General features: G+C 35.5%; 2 protein-coding genes across 2 annotated transcripts; both read left to right on the top strand.

Annotated features, from left to right (window-relative positions):
- The first annotated feature begins 1,185 nt into the window (after nucleotides 1-1,185).
- LOC137404935 (uncharacterized) lies at nucleotides 1,186-14,114 on the top strand. The gene is made up of 7 exons (XM_068091164.1): nucleotides 1,186-1,259; nucleotides 4,541-4,694; nucleotides 4,892-5,066; nucleotides 6,924-7,046; nucleotides 11,880-11,986; nucleotides 12,982-13,239; nucleotides 13,701-14,114. The coding sequence occupies exons 2-7, from the start codon at nucleotides 4,551-4,553 to the stop codon at nucleotides 13,740-13,742; spliced, it is 849 nt and encodes a 282-aa protein (XP_067947265.1). The 5' UTR covers nucleotides 1,186-1,259; nucleotides 4,541-4,550; the 3' UTR covers nucleotides 13,743-14,114.
- Nucleotides 14,115-14,440: 326 nt separating this feature from the next.
- On the top strand, nucleotides 14,441-19,240 carry LOC137409205 (uncharacterized). The gene is made up of 6 exons (XM_068095547.1): nucleotides 14,441-14,515; nucleotides 15,567-15,713; nucleotides 16,419-16,583; nucleotides 17,423-17,482; nucleotides 17,764-17,927; nucleotides 18,742-19,240. Exons 2-5 carry the CDS (start codon nucleotides 15,636-15,638, stop codon nucleotides 17,881-17,883), a joined length of 423 nt encoding a protein of 140 aa, XP_067951648.1. The 5' UTR covers nucleotides 14,441-14,515; nucleotides 15,567-15,635; the 3' UTR covers nucleotides 17,884-17,927; nucleotides 18,742-19,240.
- The last annotated feature ends 493 nt before the right edge of the window (nucleotides 19,241-19,733 follow it).

Genomic DNA, 19,733 nt, shown 5'->3' with positions numbered 1-19,733 from the left:
ATTCAAAGCTTTGATGAATGGGTAATAAGGTCTTTGCACAGAAAACCTATTTTTATTTAACAGATACAACATTTACCATTCTAACTTTTAAACTTTGTATCATGAAAAAAGTATTTTTGTGCAGTTCAAATAAATTGAGAGAAAAAATAAACAATGAGTTCATGGAGGTCTTTATATAATAAAGGTTACTGTCGCAGCAGAAGCATGTTGTATTATAAGTTTTGATGGATGATACTGGTACCTCTCGATACTGGTACAAACATAAAAAATGAGATATCGCACTCTCTTAGTCTGATACTTTGTCTGACGAAACAGACAGAATGTAGAGGCAGTTCTTACTTGAGAGAATACAATTGCCAACGTGAAAAGCATTTAGCTTTTACAGATTTATCGAAATCGGAAATACGAGTGTAACAAGGCATTTAAAATTGAAATGGCACATTTTAAAATTACAAATAAAAAAAAAGGATGTAGTGGTAAAAAACAGCTTTTAAAAATTTTCAAAAAAAGTAACAAATGCAAAAGGTAATATTAATACACGGGTGGGCCCTCACCATATGACTGATTCGTTCCAGTGTTGGCATTATAAAGGCGAAAATGTCATATAGAGGAATACAGAAATCTATAGTAATTATTTAAGGCAAACACCCCTGGCAAAAATCAACAAAATTTTATGTATGTACTGTACATATTAAAAATTAGTAACAAAATAATATGTTAACCTTAGTAACTATAGTTACCTACAGTAAATTTAGTGGTTATGATCTGCAATAAAATGTAACATTACAATGTACCATGCATAGTACGGACCGTAGAAAGTTCTTTCCTTCCCATTTCCTTTCTTCATCGTTCCTAAACACATAGCATAAACGTTGAAGTTAACTCAAATGAATTTAGCTTATTAAACTTTGTTGACATTCGGTATCTACTAGTGATTTGAAAACTTTATCTTTAACAATTGTGTTCACCATTGGTGAGGCTGTGTCTAATGTACTGCTTTGTGGTGAGCATCCAATGCATACACTTTCCCATTGGCATTTTCCGGGCACATGTGGCATTTTTTAGCCAAATGATCAAGAGAATCACTAATGAAACATTTTCGCCTCGTCGCAATGGGGTTTTGCAAAATGCAGCAGTTTCTTGTTTAGACATGGGATCATCGATAACTGGCTGAGATGTACAAGACCTACATGTAACCTCAGAAATTTTGTTTTCGCCAACTGCTCATTGTCTCTAATTTCCAATTGGCACCACAAATAGTAAGTTATTTTTGTATTTGCCTTTAAAGGTTTTTTCAATCATCTTTAGTCCTTGGTGTTGAGCACTTTGCAAGTAGCTTCTGTATTTAGTTAAAACTCAATTTGACACGATGCTTTTTCCAATTTTACTTCTAGCACTGACAGCTGCTTTCAGTCTTTTGAAATGAAGGTTATCGCTCTGCTCACCTGAGTCTGTTGAATACAGTCATACTTCGACTTACGAGACTGAGCTCGTATGTCAATTTACTCGCATGTTGGTGCAATTTATTTATATATAGAACAATTAAATATATATTGATTGGTTTCCATACCATAAAAATGCAAATAAAGCACTCAAAACAAGATATTGTAACAGAAAGAACATGTTGGTTATTGTCCCAACTTACCACATGCTTTCAAAAAGCAACAAATAAAAAATAATGCAAGGAAATGTGATTAATTAAAATGTAAAATTAAATACCTACAATAGCAGCTAACGCTAGCATTTGTCCGAGAGGGAGATATAAGTTATCCTTCATTACAACAGTTGACTTTGATAAATTTGGATTTAATCAAAGTCTTAAAAGACAGACTTAGAAGCAAACCTAAAAGCAAACTTTCATTTTTAACTTAACATAATTAAAATTTCTTCGGCGTTCATAGTTTTAAGTTGCTCGCTGGTTAGCTAATTTTTCCTTTGTTTCGCTTTCACGACTAGCCGGCCATTTTAAGATAAACCTATCTAAGAACGTTTGCCTTTGTCGCCCTTTCAACATGTTGCGATTAGGACGAGCACAGGTGTCGTCAGAAAGGGTTACTGCACGACCACTAGCCAACTTGTCCGAATTTATATTTTTATAGTTTTGATAGATAGCACCGGCCTTTTCACATAGCATCGTTTCAGTTACGCTGTTACCGGCCAATTTATTTTTTATCTCATGCGTGAGCAGTCGTGAATATCGCTGCGCCGTTTAGAAACTATGGTTAGTCCTTTTGCGAACTAAATGCCCTGAATATAATCCTTCTGTTTGATAATTGTGGATGTATTTCGGTCATATTGCTGAGCTAGCTCAATCACACATACACATTTCGCATATTTTTCAATAATTTTCCGTTTAATATCAATTGTTATCATTTGCTTTTTCTTTGCATTATCTTTCATTTTACTGGTAAACTTTTGGTCTACGCACAGTACTTTTAATTCACATAATTATGCACTGAAAATCACGCACAAAAACACGGTACAAAAGTATAACCTGAGCAGTTAAAAAATACAGAGTGATGCTGTTCTCATAAAACACCTCCGGCATACTTGGCAACTGACTCACGTGCTCGTATCTCAAACATGGCTCGTATGTTAGTGCTAAAACTTGCTTAAAAGCTAGCTCGTATCTCAAATTTCTCGTACAGTGGAGTACTCGTAAGTTGAAGTTTTACTGTAGTTTCAGTCAGCTGTTTTCTTAGTCTTGTCCCTTCTTTTGTATGTTCACTTTGTTTCTTTGTAACATAGCATTGTTTTGAGAATCGATTCATTTTGCCTCCTTTTGAAGCAATCTTTCCCACACGCTGGGTATGAACTTGGTGTATGTAAAAGTCTGCCTCATTAAAATTTGTTTGCTGAGCTGTTTGATGAGTTGTTCCTTTTGCCTGCATAATGAGCTCTGCATACCGATATTTATTTTTACACTTCTTTAAAGAGTACACAATGCTTGACCTGCTAAGTTGTGCAAATGGCAAATTGCAAGATCTCCTGCTAGGTCAAAATCTGGTTTTTAAGCTAGCCATCGTCGTGTGCGATCACTCACAACTCTAAGATTTGTATTACCTTTCGGCCATATAAGCTTCACAGTTGCAATTTTCTACTGCTGTAAAGCTATATTGGATGTGATTTTTAAGTACTTTTGGAATCTTTGCTTTCTTATAAACCACAATATTTAGATTACACTCTTTTTTTGTGTAGCTTATTATGTAGTTGTTTATAGAAATTTCAATTTATTTGTTTATGATTTTGCTACAATCTCTCTTTTTTATTGGGGGCGAGCTGTCACCAGTAACAATTTTTGACACGCAAAACGCTTTCGTATGTTTTATTATAGTTTTTGAGGTCATTGCCTAATGATTTAGGTTTGTTGTTATGCTACAAATCGGCATTATATTTAATACATTCTCGCTTTGTGCATTAAAGTTGAATTTTTTGTAACTACTGAGTTCTCTATTTTTTGTCAAAATGAAACATCTTGAGTTTTAAATCAAAGAGCACCAAAAGAATATATACAGTTTACTATGGATATGAAAGTCCTGACACATTTGAGATATTTCACGCAGTTTGAGATACAAGGAAAATTCCAAGCAAATTTGGGCCTTGAGATATGAGACAAATTTTAGATATGAGCATCGTAATTAAAAACTACACTGTAGAATATTGGTTCATTACCCAGAAAAACATGTCATTCGAAAATTCTCATTTTATTAGACAATCTACTAAAATTTTCATATTTTCACTGCTCAACTTTACCACTTTAAGGAATTATGCATAGTTAGTGGCTTATTCCTAGAAAGTCGTATGCTTATCTCAAAATTATATAACATAATTCCCATTATTCCAATTTAAGGTTTAAAATTGCTCACTAATTTTGGCAAAACAGAAATACTTATTATGAGAACTTTCTGAAAGGTAGAAAAGTCTAAATTTTTAGCAGTTTGGAACCTGTATGAATTTTTTGCCCATCAAGGATGTGATTCGTGAGCTGCACATGGCTTAGACCAACTTTACTTTTAACATATTTAAAGTCCATCCAATTTCCTAATTAGAATCTAACTTCATCATGTCTTCCCTCTTAGTATTAAAAAAGCTTTTAAATGTATTTAGTCTTCCAAATTACCATATATATATATATACTTTTGGAGGCCATGCCATATTTGTCTACGCGCCATTTTTCTATGTGTACTTAGTTTTATTTTTTATATCGTCCCTTTTATTTCTTTTTCAGGAAAAACAAATAATCATAATAGCCTTCTAATAGATTATTTCTGCATTACAGCATAGATGTAAAGGAAGTTTTTCATTAGACATAAGAAAATCATTAGTCAAAAATTGATTTTAAGAACTCACTATAAATTTATTTTAATGCATTTCAATCTAACACACTGTTTTAAGTGATTTAAGCATTCAAATTACTTTTGCTATAGTTAATGGACTAGGGTTTTTCAGTTTAGTGAGGGCAAGTATCGATGTTTTATAGTATAATTATTTGATTCTGATTGTTAACTTTCTCTGTTTAATTTTCAGTTTTATGATTCAGTGAAGTGAAGATGGTATCTTGCTGGGCTTGCAAGAATCGGTCAACTCAGGGCTACACTATGTACCGCTTTCCACGAGATCCTGACTTGAGAGATAAGTGGTTTCAGATGACCCGAAGATCCCAACCACCAAACGACAATGCAAGATTGTGTCATGTAACTGTCATGATTCAATACTGTCATATCATAACATGATATATACAGTAGTATAAAATGCTGAAGCACACAGATATTTTTTAGCAGATTGTGACCCTTTGTTAGAAAAAATCTCTTGTAAAACTAGTGTTTTTTCCTGCGAAAAATCTTGTCAAATTTTTTAATTCAGTTAGTGATGGGATATTTCATTTTTTCAGGTGCATTTTGAATCAAATCAGTATGAACAAAGACGAATAGATGGAAGGAAGAGACTTGTACATCAGGCAATACCAACGTTGTTCACTTTCCCGCCAAAGGCGCATAGAATTGGTAACTCCAAGAAGGTTGCTGATGACTCTACAGAAGATAATAAAGATATGAATGAAGAAAAAGGTGATCAACAATTCAATTCTTGTCCTACGACACAGCTGTGATGCCTGGTCATATGTCAGTGTTTTTCTTGTTCATCTTATACAGGATATCAATTGATTTAATGATAATCTATCGGGATTATGCATTCACAGATAGAGGCAATTCAAGTATATCATGGGCTGCTTTCACTCGTATTGCTCAGTCAATAGACTAACACCTTTATTTATAGTTTAGTCAACTACATGACAGTGGTAGATAGTAGAATTAAATGTACCATACTAGTTTCAAACTGCGTCTGGATACTGTTGGTTATCTATCGATATGGAAATTAAAACTGAGTAAGTGGTAAAGGTAAGATAGCGTATGTTGGTATATTCGTAATAGGTCCCTAGCGTGTGTCATCGCACCATCATAGTATTAGCATAGCATGATTTAAAAGTTGCAGCTGGTATCTGCAAGGCTCTGCTTGGTCTATTATATGGTGATTGCTTGTTCTTAGTATTTACACACCTGTAAAATAATATATTATTATATATTATTATTTGCACATCTGTAAAATAATATATTATTATATATTATTATTTGTACACCTGTAAAATAATATATTATTATATATTATTATTTGCACATCTGTAAAATAGCCACAAAAGTAAGTTATTGGTTTTGTAGCAGTCGCATAAATCTAAATGTTCTCATTTTACCATTTGTACATGCTGTAAGGGTTTAGCAATATCTATCACATAAAGAACAAATTACATGTATATCACATGGCATATATTTGCAAAATCTGTTCGTTAAAGGTTGACTTGCCACAAAATTCACATTACATTTATTTGATGTCATAAGATTCACCATGTCTTACTCTGTTGTGTTGTAGGTGCAAAATATATGGGAATGTGATTACAAGCTTTTAAAAGTTAAAAAACGAACAGTTAATCGCATCCACACGAGACCGCCGTAGTTTGGATTCGCTTTCCAATACGGCTCAAATGGGACGTAGTTGTTACAGGATGGTTTCTGTTTACACTTTCATGCAACCTCATTCGTTGAAATATTTTCACAAATATACTTCACGCATTCAGTAAAACCATGTCTATTGTTCTTACGCGTCTGTTTTATCATCATTGTAATGCTGTCACTTTTAGCACTGGTACCTTATAACTTACCGTAAAAATTCGTTAAACTTTTTAACCTTAGCTCGAAAGAGTACATATCATTGTCTGATAATCATGACGAGCCTGTTGGTTACCTGTGATAATCGAAAAGTGCTGCAAAAATTATTTGCGAAGTATTGGGTCACATGATCAGATTACGACTTGACGATTAGATAATGCCGAAACAAAACTGTAAACTAGAGAGCATCTACATGTATATTTGGTAAGGGCTTTTTTGCTAAAACCCGAAGTGTTTGTCATAAACTAGTGCTACGATAAGTTTTATATTGAACTTTTTATTGGCCTTTTAATTCATGTGAGAACATCACGTGACAAGACGATAACCAAACTGTAATGAATTCGTCAGAGAAATAAACAGATTCCAATCTACGGCGGCTTTTCGTTTTTGAGCTTTTAAGAGCTTGTAATCACATTTCCACATATTTGGCACCTACAACACAACAGAGTAAGACATGGTGAATCTTTTGATACCAAATAACTGTAATGTGAATTTTGTTGCAAGTCAACCTTTAAAAAAGAGTTTTAAGATGTGTGAGCTACCATGATTATTAAATGTTTTTACAACAGCATCGTAATTCCTATATAGCTGTTTTTACTAAATAGCAAGATTAGGGGTATACTTGCATAGGCGCTTTTAAACTCACAAATTTTTAGTTAGTTGTTATTTGTTAGATTCTGAGACTCGGTTATGGTTATTTGTCAGGCGCAGTATCAGATGCTCCTGCGGACCCTGTTCCTACTCGGACTACAGCAGCTGAAGCAAAAAATGGCAAAACACCTGCTTCGATAGCAGCTCGTTCATCAAAGCCTATTAAGAAAATCATCCGTGAGTTTGATATTCTTTCCCTCTAAGTCGCTCTACGACATGTTTCCCTCTAAGTCGCTCTACGACATGTTTCCCTCTAAGTCGCTCTACGACATGTTTCCCTCTAAGTCGCTCTACGACATGTTTCCCTCTAAGTCGCTCTACGACATGTTTCCCTCTAAGTCGCTCTACGACATGTTTCCCTCTAAGTCGCTCTACGACATGTTTCCCTCTAAGTCGCTCTACGACATGTTTCCCTCTAAGTCGCTCTACGACATGTTTCCCTCTAAGTCGCTCTACGACATGTTTCCCTCTAAGTCGCTCTACGACATGTTTCCCTCTAAGTCGCTCTACGACATGTTTCCCTCTAAGTCGCTCTACGACATGTTTCCCTCTAAGTCGCTCCACGACATGTTTCCCTCTAAGTCGCTCCACGACATGTTTCCCTCTAAGTCGCTCTACGACATGTTTCCCTCTAAGTCGCTCTACGACATGTTTCCCTCTAAGTCGCTCTACGACATGTTTCCCTCTAAGTCGCTCTACGACATGTTTCCCTCTAAGTCGCTCTACGACATGTTTCCCTCTAAGTCGCTCTACGACATGTTTCCCTCTAAGTCGCTCTACGACATGTTTCCCTCTAAGTCGCTCTACGACATGTTTCCCTCTAAGTCGCTCTACGACATGTTTCCCTCTAAGTCGCTCTACGACATGTTTCCCTCTAAGTCGCTCTACGACATGTTTCCCTCTAAGTCGCTCTACGACATGTTTCCCTCTAAGTCGCTCTACGACATGTTTCCCTCTAAGTCGCTCTACGACATGTTTCCCTCTAAGTCGCTCTACGACATGTTTCCCTCTAAGTCGCTCTACGACATGTTTCCCTCTAAGTCGCTCTACGACATGTTTCCCTCTAAGTCGCTCCACGACATGTTTCCCTCTAAGTCGCTCCACGACATGTTTCCCTCTAAGTCGCTCCACGACATGTTTCCCTCTAAGTCGCTCCACGACATGTTTCCCTCTAAGTCGCTCCACGACATGTTTCCTTCTAAGTCGCTCTACGACATGTTTCCCTCTAAGTCGCTCTACGACATGTTTCCCTCTAAGTCGCTCTACGACATGTTTCCCTCTAAGTCGCTCTACGACATGTTTCCCTCTAAGTCGCTCTACGACATGTTTCCCTCTAAGTCGCTCTACGACATGTTTTTGTTATAACTGATTAGTTAATAAGTGTTGTTTTTCAAAAACCATCTTTTTCTAGCATGGATAAGCTTTAATTTGTTGATAGGATCATCCATATTTGTCAAACAAACAAATCAACAAACGTTCATATCATTTTTCTTTCCATGTTAAAATCTAAAAAATATTACAGCGAGCTATGCTGAATGTTCATTTCCAACATTCTACATGAATTATTAACTTTTTGTATCAAACATCTATTTTGAAGTGGGTGAAGAGTGAGGTAAATAGCTCATAAACCGTCAATAGTCATTAGATTTTAAGGTCTATTTATCAGTCAACACAGTAGTTAACCGTAAACGCAACTTCAACACTTGTTTTGGCATACATACATACAGCTTACACTAAATTTTCAAAACACACTTGCAGTTGATTTTTGTATCTCTTTCCTCTTCTGTTTATGAAATCATAGTTGACGTGGTCTGACCTTTTAAACCCAACACCTCTGCTCGTAAGGTGCAGTTTAGATCCTAATTATACGATGCTTATCAACAGAATTCTTCTGTTTCCTAGTAAATAAACCAAGATAAACAAATGATTACATACTTTTATGAAAAAAATATCTAAAATAAAACTACAAGCGCCTTACACTACAGGGCGTCTATCACAGGATACACAAACACCATCTGCAGAGAATATCCCATCATGCGCGATATATAGAGCAAAAACCCTAGACAAAAAGATGGATTGAGCGAACAACCAGCTGCATTTCTAAGTGAACTGACTGTGGAAGAGAATTTCAATGATCTTCAAATAGTTAGTCAGTACAGCTCTGCAAGCTATGAATACCAGTGATATTTTTTTCTTTTGTATATGCATATCGGGAATTGAGAATGCAGGGTAAATATATTGTAAATATATGGACGAATTTTGACTAGTCACACATACCAAGATTGTCAGATACAACGAACAAAATATCCAATATGTCTATTTCACAATTAACTTCTATAACACCACAAATATTGTATTAGTGAACCACACAAGTGCAAAGAAATATAACAATGATATGTTTATGCAAGTTTACCAAGGTATCATGGCAGACATACCAGAGTAGAAGACGAATGAGTTAAATGACTCTATAAAGTCAGCATGTCAGTAAACCATGAAGAACTTTAGGAGGCAGGTCTTGTTGCTCACCGAGCCTGTTACGCACACACATTATACATACACACTCGCACAAACATGCACACAAACACGTGCCCACACACACACAGGTGTTGTTGATCGCTGTGAGATCAATGACCAAGCATCAACCATTGATACTATGGTAAAAGCTGCTAGCAAAGATGCCATTTTTATGCTGGTGAATAGCCAAATGATGAAACACGAGAAGCGATATTGTACCATCCTATTCCACCGTATCACCATTCTGTAGAAAGTGATGCTAATATTATTGTGGTGGCGTTAGGTGGAGAAGATCGAGATAAGTTATGGTCGAGAAGATCAGTAGAAGCAACAATAACTACTTCAAAAAAGTTCTACTTCTATTTTGGTGAGGAGAGGATGGTAGATACAGCTTTAAATAAATGGTCACCAGACATATTTGGAAACTCGAGTCAGGAAATCACTCAAGTAATCTGGGTGCGAGTTTAATAGAGGTGATCAAAGGCGTTCATATTAATAGAAGATGCCAAGCTTATTAGTGACCTCGAACAAAATGGATTTAGGGTAACGTCAATATCCAGAATAACTAAAGCCAGAAAACTTACCTGATTTATCAAGGTAATATTTAGCTCACCATAACTAAAGCAAAAACAGACAGAGTGCGTTCTAATAACTTAGCTTTTGGGGTTCAGGAATATATTAAATCATCAATCACTAGACATTACCAATGCCATCAATACAAACACATAGCAGCATCTTGTCCCAATGACAAAGTCTGCTTTAACTGTGTAGGTGCATATCACCGGGATGAATGCACGTACATCACTAATTATGTTCATAAGTATGCCACCAACTATGCAGCTTAATGGTGAGATGTTAAATCCTTGACTTTTAAGTTTTAACACTGTACAGTCACTCTCTATCACTTTCACCCCGAAAATCTATAAATCATTAATCAATCTTGATAATCAATACAAATATATAAGAAAGTCATTAAGTAAAACTATTTGGCATTCAATTTAATAAACATCTATGCTTTTCCGATCATGTTGAATATATAGTATCCAAGACTAGATGCGATACTCACACCATAATCAGTCTCTAAAAATTAGGCATAAAATCAAGAAGTCAATGACTGCTTTGCTAGAGCAGAGTATTATCCACCTTATCGTAAACAGGTCCTTGCTGGTTTTTGTATTCATCAGATAAATATATTCAGAAGCTGGAAGGACTACAAAAATTTTGTTTGAGTAATGGTGCCTTCACGGAGAATTATGACCAATGATTAGAGGTCCTTGGGCTTGATGAACTTTTATCATCTCTGAATCTTTGCTGTGTGAAGTACTCTAACAGACTATTTCATATACATGTACCAAACCACTTCATAGCTACACCCTACCAATAGAAGCCACTGGGCACACCAAACAAACATCCTGTCCTATGTCTAGAAAATCCTTATAGCATAAAAATTTCTTTTTTAGCTACTATTAACTTCTTGAGCTATTATTTTATTTTTTCCTTTTGTTTTGTTTTTTCCTCTTATTTTGTTTCCAAACGGCATGATTAACTATTATCGGATTTAGCCAGTGAAATGAAGTTACGCTCAAATCATACTGACAACTTTTACACTTTTCACAGTTACCAGTTGGGAATTAATAAAGTTGCAGATGCATTGCTTCAGTTCAGGCTTTGTTTAGTGTTAGCTTTTGGAAATTTATCATGAGATGTTTGGATATACTCATGCGTGGATGTTGTTTATAATCCATGGATATGACCACTGCAATGAAATTTTATCATGAAAGTGTTTTTATGCCAACCATATATACTTGAACGAAAAAATGTAAATTTTAATACTTCAAACCTTGACAGAGTTTGCTTGTCAGCTACAGAATTCTTATATAAATATCAATATTATTAATGTTTGCTGGAGTATTGGAAAAATCGTTTCTTTTGGCATTAAGTGTCATTTAGGTCAAAGATTTACAACTCCTTTCTCTGACATCTCAAAAGGTCACAAGACACTGGAAATACTTCGTATAAAAGCAATACGAAAATGTGTCTCATTCGCAATGTAGTTCTATTACATAGAAAGCCTATTATTTTTAATCATGTTGTTATGAATATAATAGTAGCAATATATGCCATAGTTGCTAGGAGACCTAGCTATAGACCTAAATAGCTTATTGTTACTTCATATTGTTGCAGACTGGGGTAACAACTCTGCAATTCTTTTTTCAACTTATTTTACTCTGTGATTTAATTTACCTAATTTTATCAATATAAATTTCAAATACAAGACCATTTTATAAAATCTTAATATACAGAGTATGACTTTCAATTAGAAAACTATGTCGCCTGTTCGGCTTGTACTTGTCCCATCTTTACTGTAGCAACGATCATGCTTTTGGTAGCACATGTTCTCACACCACTGCTACTCATCCTAACTTGCTATCATGCTTTTGGTAGCACATGTTCTCACACCACAGCTACTCATCCTAACTTGCTCTTATTGTGTAGATGTTGACCGCATTTGTCTATCAACTTTGAGAACCAAGAATGTAGGCACCTCATGCTGTGAGTCCACCGCCGAAAAAGCGGAGAGTCTCCGAAAGGAGATAAATATTGTAAGTAATGTACTCACATGCTTGATACAATAGGTCGCTGTACTGCGAGTGATATCATGTAGATAGGATGCGGTAAAGTATGGTGTGATTATAAGAGAGCTTAACGCATAGCCATGTGTTTGACAAACACTCAAGCTGAGCAGTGAAGTTCTTTACTGTATAAGCTTTTGATCATTTCTTGTTTTGAGTAAAATTGGATGGGAATTTTTTTAATTGATTTGTGTTTCTTGCTTCTGCAAGACTTCAGATTCAGGCCTGCTTCTCTTAGAGCAGCCATCATATCTTTTAATAAATGTTAGCAAACATTGTTGTAGGTTCTTACAACAGGTAAAAAAATAGCATCAAAGTTACAATCGAATAGAAACGACAACTTTAGTACCAGCGTTACCAGTCAGGAACGAATAAACTTCATTTGTTGTTAGCCTTTAGGTAATTGATGATGATATGTTTGGATACACTTGTGCTTGCATGTTGTTTATAATTCATGGATATGTCAGTTTTTCATAATTGGTTGGAAAAGTGTAAATTTTGACACTAGAAACATTTTGATAGTTTGCTTACATGTTGGTTCAAGAGCAATTGATCATCAATATTATTGGTGTTCGATTGGATATAGGAAAAATATTTCTTTATTTTGACGTTATTAAAATTCCAAAGAGTCTTAGTTATGGTTTCTTTTTAAAGTTGCAGGTTTAAATATGTTGATAGGAATAGTGTCTGGGAGGGCTACAATTCTACAAACATAAAAGTTGTGACAATGTAATTTCATGCCTCGCTGTGTCCATACAAATCCTTACTCATGGATCACACACAGCAACTACCATACAAAAAACTTTCCTATTGTTATCAAATGACCACAGCCCGACTTTTGTAAGATGGAGATATAGTTTTATTTTATATTTCATCGTCTCTTCACTATCTACATTGCTAAAAGATTTTAATATATTACAAACACTGTTAATGTTTGGTATGAGATAGCTAAGTTTTCTATTCAGGCTAAGCAGAAAGCACGGCGAGCAGAAGATATTCTTAACCAGCAACAGCTCCAACTTACAACTCTTTTCAATGCTGACCAGCTTGAAGCCCTCACCAGAAGCTCAACGCAAGGCTTGAAGTGGCATTTGGACACAATAAATCGTGCTAATGAGCTCTTTGCTGTTTGTGGTCTGAAGGGCTATGAAAAGTTGCTCGAACATGGCTACCCTCTGCCCGCATTACGCACGATTCGTCGCGCAGATGTTAACAGACTAAAGGTTAGATTTTAAGAAAGAAAATTTCTTTTTATGGTTTTGTAGCTGTAGGCATACTGCCCTTTGCTTAATTATTTGGATCGAGCCATTTAGCATGGTTTCAACTAGTATTGGAAATGTATTACGGGTTAAAATGGAGGTAAACTGTCTCAATCTGACAGTTAATGTATCAGAATTGGGAGAAAATATTTTTTTAATTTTCTGTAGTTCGTGTGTGATGCACGATGTTAAACTAAGTTGAGATGTAAACCTGCGGATCTCTTTAGTCTAAGATGCTTCCAAGAACTTGTAATATGTAGAATGAATGCTTTGGTACCATCAGATGAATGCAATGTGTAAATGCTTGCAATAAATTTCAATACTTTAGCCTTGCTCTGGAATCAGATAAGTATTCACACAGATTTCCTCCTCAGTTGTTCAGAATTAACAGTATTATAGAATATATGCCAAGTTCATGCTTTTAGGCAGTAAGAGTTGATGTAGAGAAAACTTTCGTTCAAGAATGAGAAATGGAGACTTACATACAGTCCAGCACTATCGGATTGCTTGTTTCTCAAACTTGTGTCATTCAACTCTGCTGTATGGCAACTTGTGTTGCCAATTGGAGTTGTCTGGTTACTGTTGGTGGTCGTGGTGGCAGATAATTTGGTGATCTACATGCCGCTTTGTGTATATGTAAAGTTGTATATAGTATTTTCAAAATTATGTAAATGTTTTTTTTGTTGTCTTTTGTTTATGATTGTAGCCATATTGTTATTAGTGTGTGTAACTCAGTGGTAGTTTAGTTTGACTTATGGCTTTGTTGTGCGGCAACCTCTGTATCCTTTATTGAATAATGGTTACATAATATTTATCATTAAACTGTCTATATCAATCCACTGCGTTTCCATTGTGTTGCACGCCAAAACAGATAAACTACCAAACCATCTCCTTTGAAGGTATTACAATATATAATACACAGAACTATTTCCTTAAATGTACCAGCCTTAAATTTGTTCAACCTGCCAAACCTCTTTCACACATACATGTACGTATAATTCTACTATTGAGACTAACTCGCACAGCATTCAAAGAAGGGTTGTCTGCTCATAGCGTCGTATGAGTTGACCTAAACGGTCAGGTATAATTGCAGTGGCTCAAAACCTGGTCAGTTTCTGGGTCGTTTTGTAGGGGTGGAGCTTAATCCGGAAATACAAAAGCTTTAAAGTTAGTCGAACCACTGCAAACGTTTAGTTGTTGAGAAATCGAGTAGTTATCTTTTTGTTTAACAAAATATCACGTAAGCATCTTTTCCAAGCAAATTTTTAATTAAAAATATGAGTTCTTTTAGCAAAATAACATAGAGTATTTACATAGCTGTTTATCGTAGTTTTTTCTTGTTAAGAATAAATGGTAACACGCTCACAAAACAGAAAAATCTTCTCAAAAATACACCATTAATTATTCTGTATTCGTTTATATTTGAAAAATAGTTTTATATTTTTTTAATATGAATACACTTTTGTAAAGCGGTATTACATAAAATATTGAAAAGTTACGATTGTGTTCTGAACAAATAAAATGCACATTAAAACGGTTGTCCACTTTGTTACCATTCTGAGAGCCTAAAATGATTCTATTTTATTTCACTGTAAATATTAGTATTAGCATCTCGTTAGGCATTGATTGTAAAAATGAAGGCAACAGAAGACATCAGTTTCTTATCTTTACTGTATTTGCTGCAAGCACACACTTTTTTAACAACTAACTTTATATTACTACCAAGTCTCAACTGTAGTACATTTTGAAACAATGACAGTATGTAGCTACCTAAAGAACAACCATTTAATTGTGTATCTCAAATTTTATTTGAACTTGTTACTACAATGGTGCGCTGTCAGTAGCACCGCCAGGCCTAGGCTGTATCTCATCTGTTTGATTCACAAAAAGTGTAGGAGAGAAGGCAAGGTAAAGCAAGTTTTTGTAGTCTTCTGCAATGCAGGGCAGTTATATTTTTGGACTAGACAGCCTGCCTGTGATCAGTAGTCCTCAGTAGTCAGAGTCGCTTACTGCTTGCAATTTGTCTTAAAAAATTAATTGAAATGCACTGCATATTCATATTGCTTCAACCCTAAAAGAAGACCTCAGTGGGTCATCATGTATTCATAACTGACTTTTTGTATTCATCATTTCATCTTCTATATAGGCCTACCTACAGGCCTCCCGTGCCTGTAGTCGGCAATCATGTCGGTAGGTTATCGAAGCCTCGATAGCTGAATGACATGATCGTTGACGACAGTCAACTTCTACGAGGAGCCTGAGGGCCTACCAAATATATTTTTTAATTGCAGTGCATTTAAGCATTATGCCGCTCCTTCTTGCCTCATTGTTAGACGAGGCTGAGCAAGCCATCAAAGCCCATGAAATCGAATATGGCAACAAGTTTTACACAAACCATGAGGACGGCATATTCAACAAGCATGAAAGACTTTTTGAAGGTAATCTCATATCCTTAAAGCACTTTTTCTCCACTGCCTAATTTGTGATCTTGTGTTGAAAATGAACATTTTATACCTCGGATATTTTAGTGTAACCTTGATTGTGAAGTGTAACCTTGATTGTAAAATGTAGGCCTATGCTTGGTTGTTGTGCAATAGAAGTACATGTCAATAGTAGCTTATATGTTTTTATGCTGCAGTTTTATGAAGCCCTTTTTGGTTTGTTTTTGTACCATGTGATCTATCACGTCACAGGCCCTACTTGAAGCAGAGTTGACACAATTTTCTTCAGTTCACTAGCAACTCACACTGGATACACACCATCTACCTCTCAGCATTAAAGGATTACTCTCTATAGACACTCAACTCTTAAGCTTAATTTGACGAAGTGGATATTCGTGTATATACAGACATGCAATGGATTACAATCAAGCTTATAGTGCGGCCTTGATTAGAAGATATACATGGGCTTCAGTGTACAAGCATTGGCATGCAATTGAAATGACATTAAAAATCATTGTATATATTAATAACTACAATCAAGCAAGCAATAAATGTATCAAGCATCATATACATGCAGCAGTTAGTTCCCAATTGAGTGTTAGCAATCAAGTAAGGCTAAAAACCTACAACGTCTTCAGCCATTGAATCTAAAAAATCTGTACCATGTTTCTTAATTTTAAAATTTTATCTGCTCTAATTTAGCAAGGTGAAGATATTTGGAGAGGTAAGAACGTCATTCATGACAGTCAAGGTTATTTATGTATGTATGGCAAAGAAAAAGAGTATGGCGAAGAAAAAGAGTATGGCTGCATGTACAGCCCTGAAAGACAGCAAACCCAGAAGGAAAAGTACAAAGAACAGCGGAGGGTAAGTTACCGGTACACCAAGAATATTTTACTCAGCCTATTATAAGGGATATTTTTGGACAGCAAAACTCGGTCATTGTATGTCCAATATATTTAGACAGGGCTATCCTTCCATGTCTTTGCAAATGCACAGATAGTATAGTATGGATTTTACATAGAGATGATAAATAATATTTATTACTTTTATGGATTTTAATTTGTCTTATTTCTGAAATAGCTATCTTGTAACAAAAGCGTGCGTGCACATTTATATTCTTGTAAGCCGAAATCAGAGAATGCAGTAAATCTAAGTCTACACTACTGTGAGGGTTGCGACATGTCTAAGCTGTATTCGATACTTTGCTTTCGGTCTCACAGTACATCAAAGTTCAAAAACATTTTCTCTTATTTTAATTCATCTACACTCTCATAGAAATTTGGTAGAATTGCAAAGAAACAAGGACTTGATTGGAATGCTCAGATACCATATCCTTGACCCAATAGCCAGTGAAGTTTACGGCAATCTGTCTCATTTTTCTTAAGAATTTCTCATCCCGAGGCCTCACACATGCGCCAGATAGTATTATATCGCAGTTCACACCTTTGGTTAAACTTGGACGTAATATTTTATTTTACATTAATATTTTACACCTAAAATTTGCAAAAACAATCATTAAAAGCAAGATAAAATGAATGCTTATTTTGGAGCCCTGCAACAAGGCCTTTGTTTGGACTCTTTTGCCAATTTGAATTTAGTTAGATTGTGCCCACAAATATAAATATGCTATGCATGTGCATAAATTCATATATGTTGTCACATGGTGTCGATATACATAATTTACGTATTGTTTACATTTTTAGTCACAGAATCCAACAAAGAGACCGCATCCTCAAGACAATACATCTGATAGTAACACCGAGGTACTCACTCACATAACCAGCAATCAAATTTTAGGCAAATCGTGCAATATTAATTATGGTTAAATGTGGAATTTTATTGGTAGGCGGATCTTCAAGCCATTTATAGCCCTAGATTAGTAGCTAGAAAAACGGGAAGTTATAGTAGGATAATGCAGAAGAACTCCTTGTGTAGGCAGGATTAGGTTTTAGAAACAAATTATTTGCTGCCAACTGCGATATTTGTTAAGCTGCCTGTTCACACCCAGCCAAACGTTCAATGCCTTGAGCATTCTGATTTATAGCTCAAGATAAGGAGGAAATGCAGTGCTTGCTCAGGACGGGTAGGAGTAAGAGCAGAGGCTATGCAAGCTTCCATAAATGTGGGGAGCATCTACAAAATGCCACAAACGACAGCATTATAGATGTAACTCAGACACCTGATGTTACTTTCATACCTAACAGTCCGGTGAGTGGTACTATTCAGTAACGCAGTTTTAAAATTAGAACCCTGTTGCATGATGCTTTCGTGTCACTTTAGTGTAAGTGCTCAGTGTCTGAATTGGAGAGAGTTGTGCAGCGATGTTCCCAAATCTTTGATTCCAGATTTGTAAAGCATATCAAATCGCTGGCATGCGTTTTGCTCCAAATCAAATCACTTAGAAGGGTGACTGCTCAGCTTTCAAATAAAATGAAATTAAAACCATTATCCACTATGTAATTGATGGTCTTAATTTGATTTAATTTACAAACTGGGTAATCCATTTTTATGGTGCTTTGATGCCAATCTCCTGATTGGTGATTTGATGTAATTTGCAAATCTCTAATCAGGATTTGGGAGCATCTCTGGAGTTATTATCAACTCTTTGAGAAATTGATAACAAGGTGCCACAACACCATCCGATTCATAGACTGAGTACTTGGACTAATTTCGCTGTTGTCTTCTACAAGTCAACTCTATGGGCTAAGTCGGTTGAGCAATGTAGGATCGGAGAAGATATATGAAGCCAGGAAATAATTGTGAAATAAAACTACTGTAAAAACAGTAATAAAGTCAGGAACTAGCAAAAGCAGATTTGCCCGGTTCTTTGAGATCGCCAAATTAACTTCCAGCTAATCACAATGTCCAATGTAACTTTCCAATCTACTTCATTAAATTAACAAATAATATTCCTGTCAAAGTCAAAAATCGTCGCAAATAATGCCACTTGATTACTGCATTCACAGTACTTTACAAGTTCAAGGAGATGTAAATACACATGCTATGATTGTTTTTATTTTAGATCAAGGATTTTCAAGAGGAGTTTGCAGGGAGTAAGAAATGACAGAGCAAAAAGGCTTCCTGAGGCTTTCTAATACATGCAATATCTAGATAGGCATAGAACAAGTTTGTTCTCTATAGCTGTGGGTGAACTGGCAATGAAGGGAGGTCACGCCAGACAGCATCTGGCGTGCCCTCCACCTCATTGCCAATTCATCTGCAGCCATAGAGAACAAACTTGTTCTAGATAGGAATACTTTTATATGCAAAAACTCGAACTGTTTCAGCTTGTACTGTGCTCAATTTTGAGTGAATATATTGATCAAATTAAAACATACCTACATACATAAAACATTCAGGATTTTCAACACTGATTTTTTTTTAAATAACCCAAACTTATATTCACTTATTTTCACATATCTACATGTAGTATATGTAGCTCTTTTCTACTGTGTTATTCTGTTCTCATTTGTGCTTGTTAAAGGCCTTTTATGGCTTTGGTGCTGATGTGGTAGTAATTAAGTTATGTGCAACATTTTCTTTTTATGTCAAATAAAGTAAAATTATTAAACTTTACAATTTATCATGATAGATTCGTCCGATAACTAAAACAACCTACTTCCCATCATTGTTCCAGTGGTCCATCACCAGACATTTTGTCATTGCGCATCGACTTTTCAAACAATGTATGTTGTACAACGTCAGCAATGCCGATAGATATACATCATGCTAAAGGTTTTTTTGTGTGCTGCCCTCTGATTTTCCAGAATTGGCTACATTGTGCTTGTGGAGATAACGGGAAAGCTGCTAACAATGATGCACAACAATTGCCACATGCATTATTTATATTGGAGCAAGAAAATACATCATCATGCCAACAGTAAGAAAATATTTTTTGCCCAACAAATCAAGAAAAAATTTTTGGTCACACAATGCTGTACATAAATAATAAATATATAAGCAAATTGACAAATGAATACCTACAGAGTGCGGTCATGTTCAAAATCTAAATAA

Source organism: Watersipora subatra, chromosome 1, assembly GCF_963576615.1.
Source record: "Watersipora subatra chromosome 1, tzWatSuba1.1, whole genome shotgun sequence".
Lineage (NCBI taxonomy): Eukaryota > Metazoa > Bryozoa > Gymnolaemata > Cheilostomatida > Watersiporidae > Watersipora > Watersipora subatra.
This window is presented reverse-complemented; position numbering and strand designations above follow the sequence as displayed.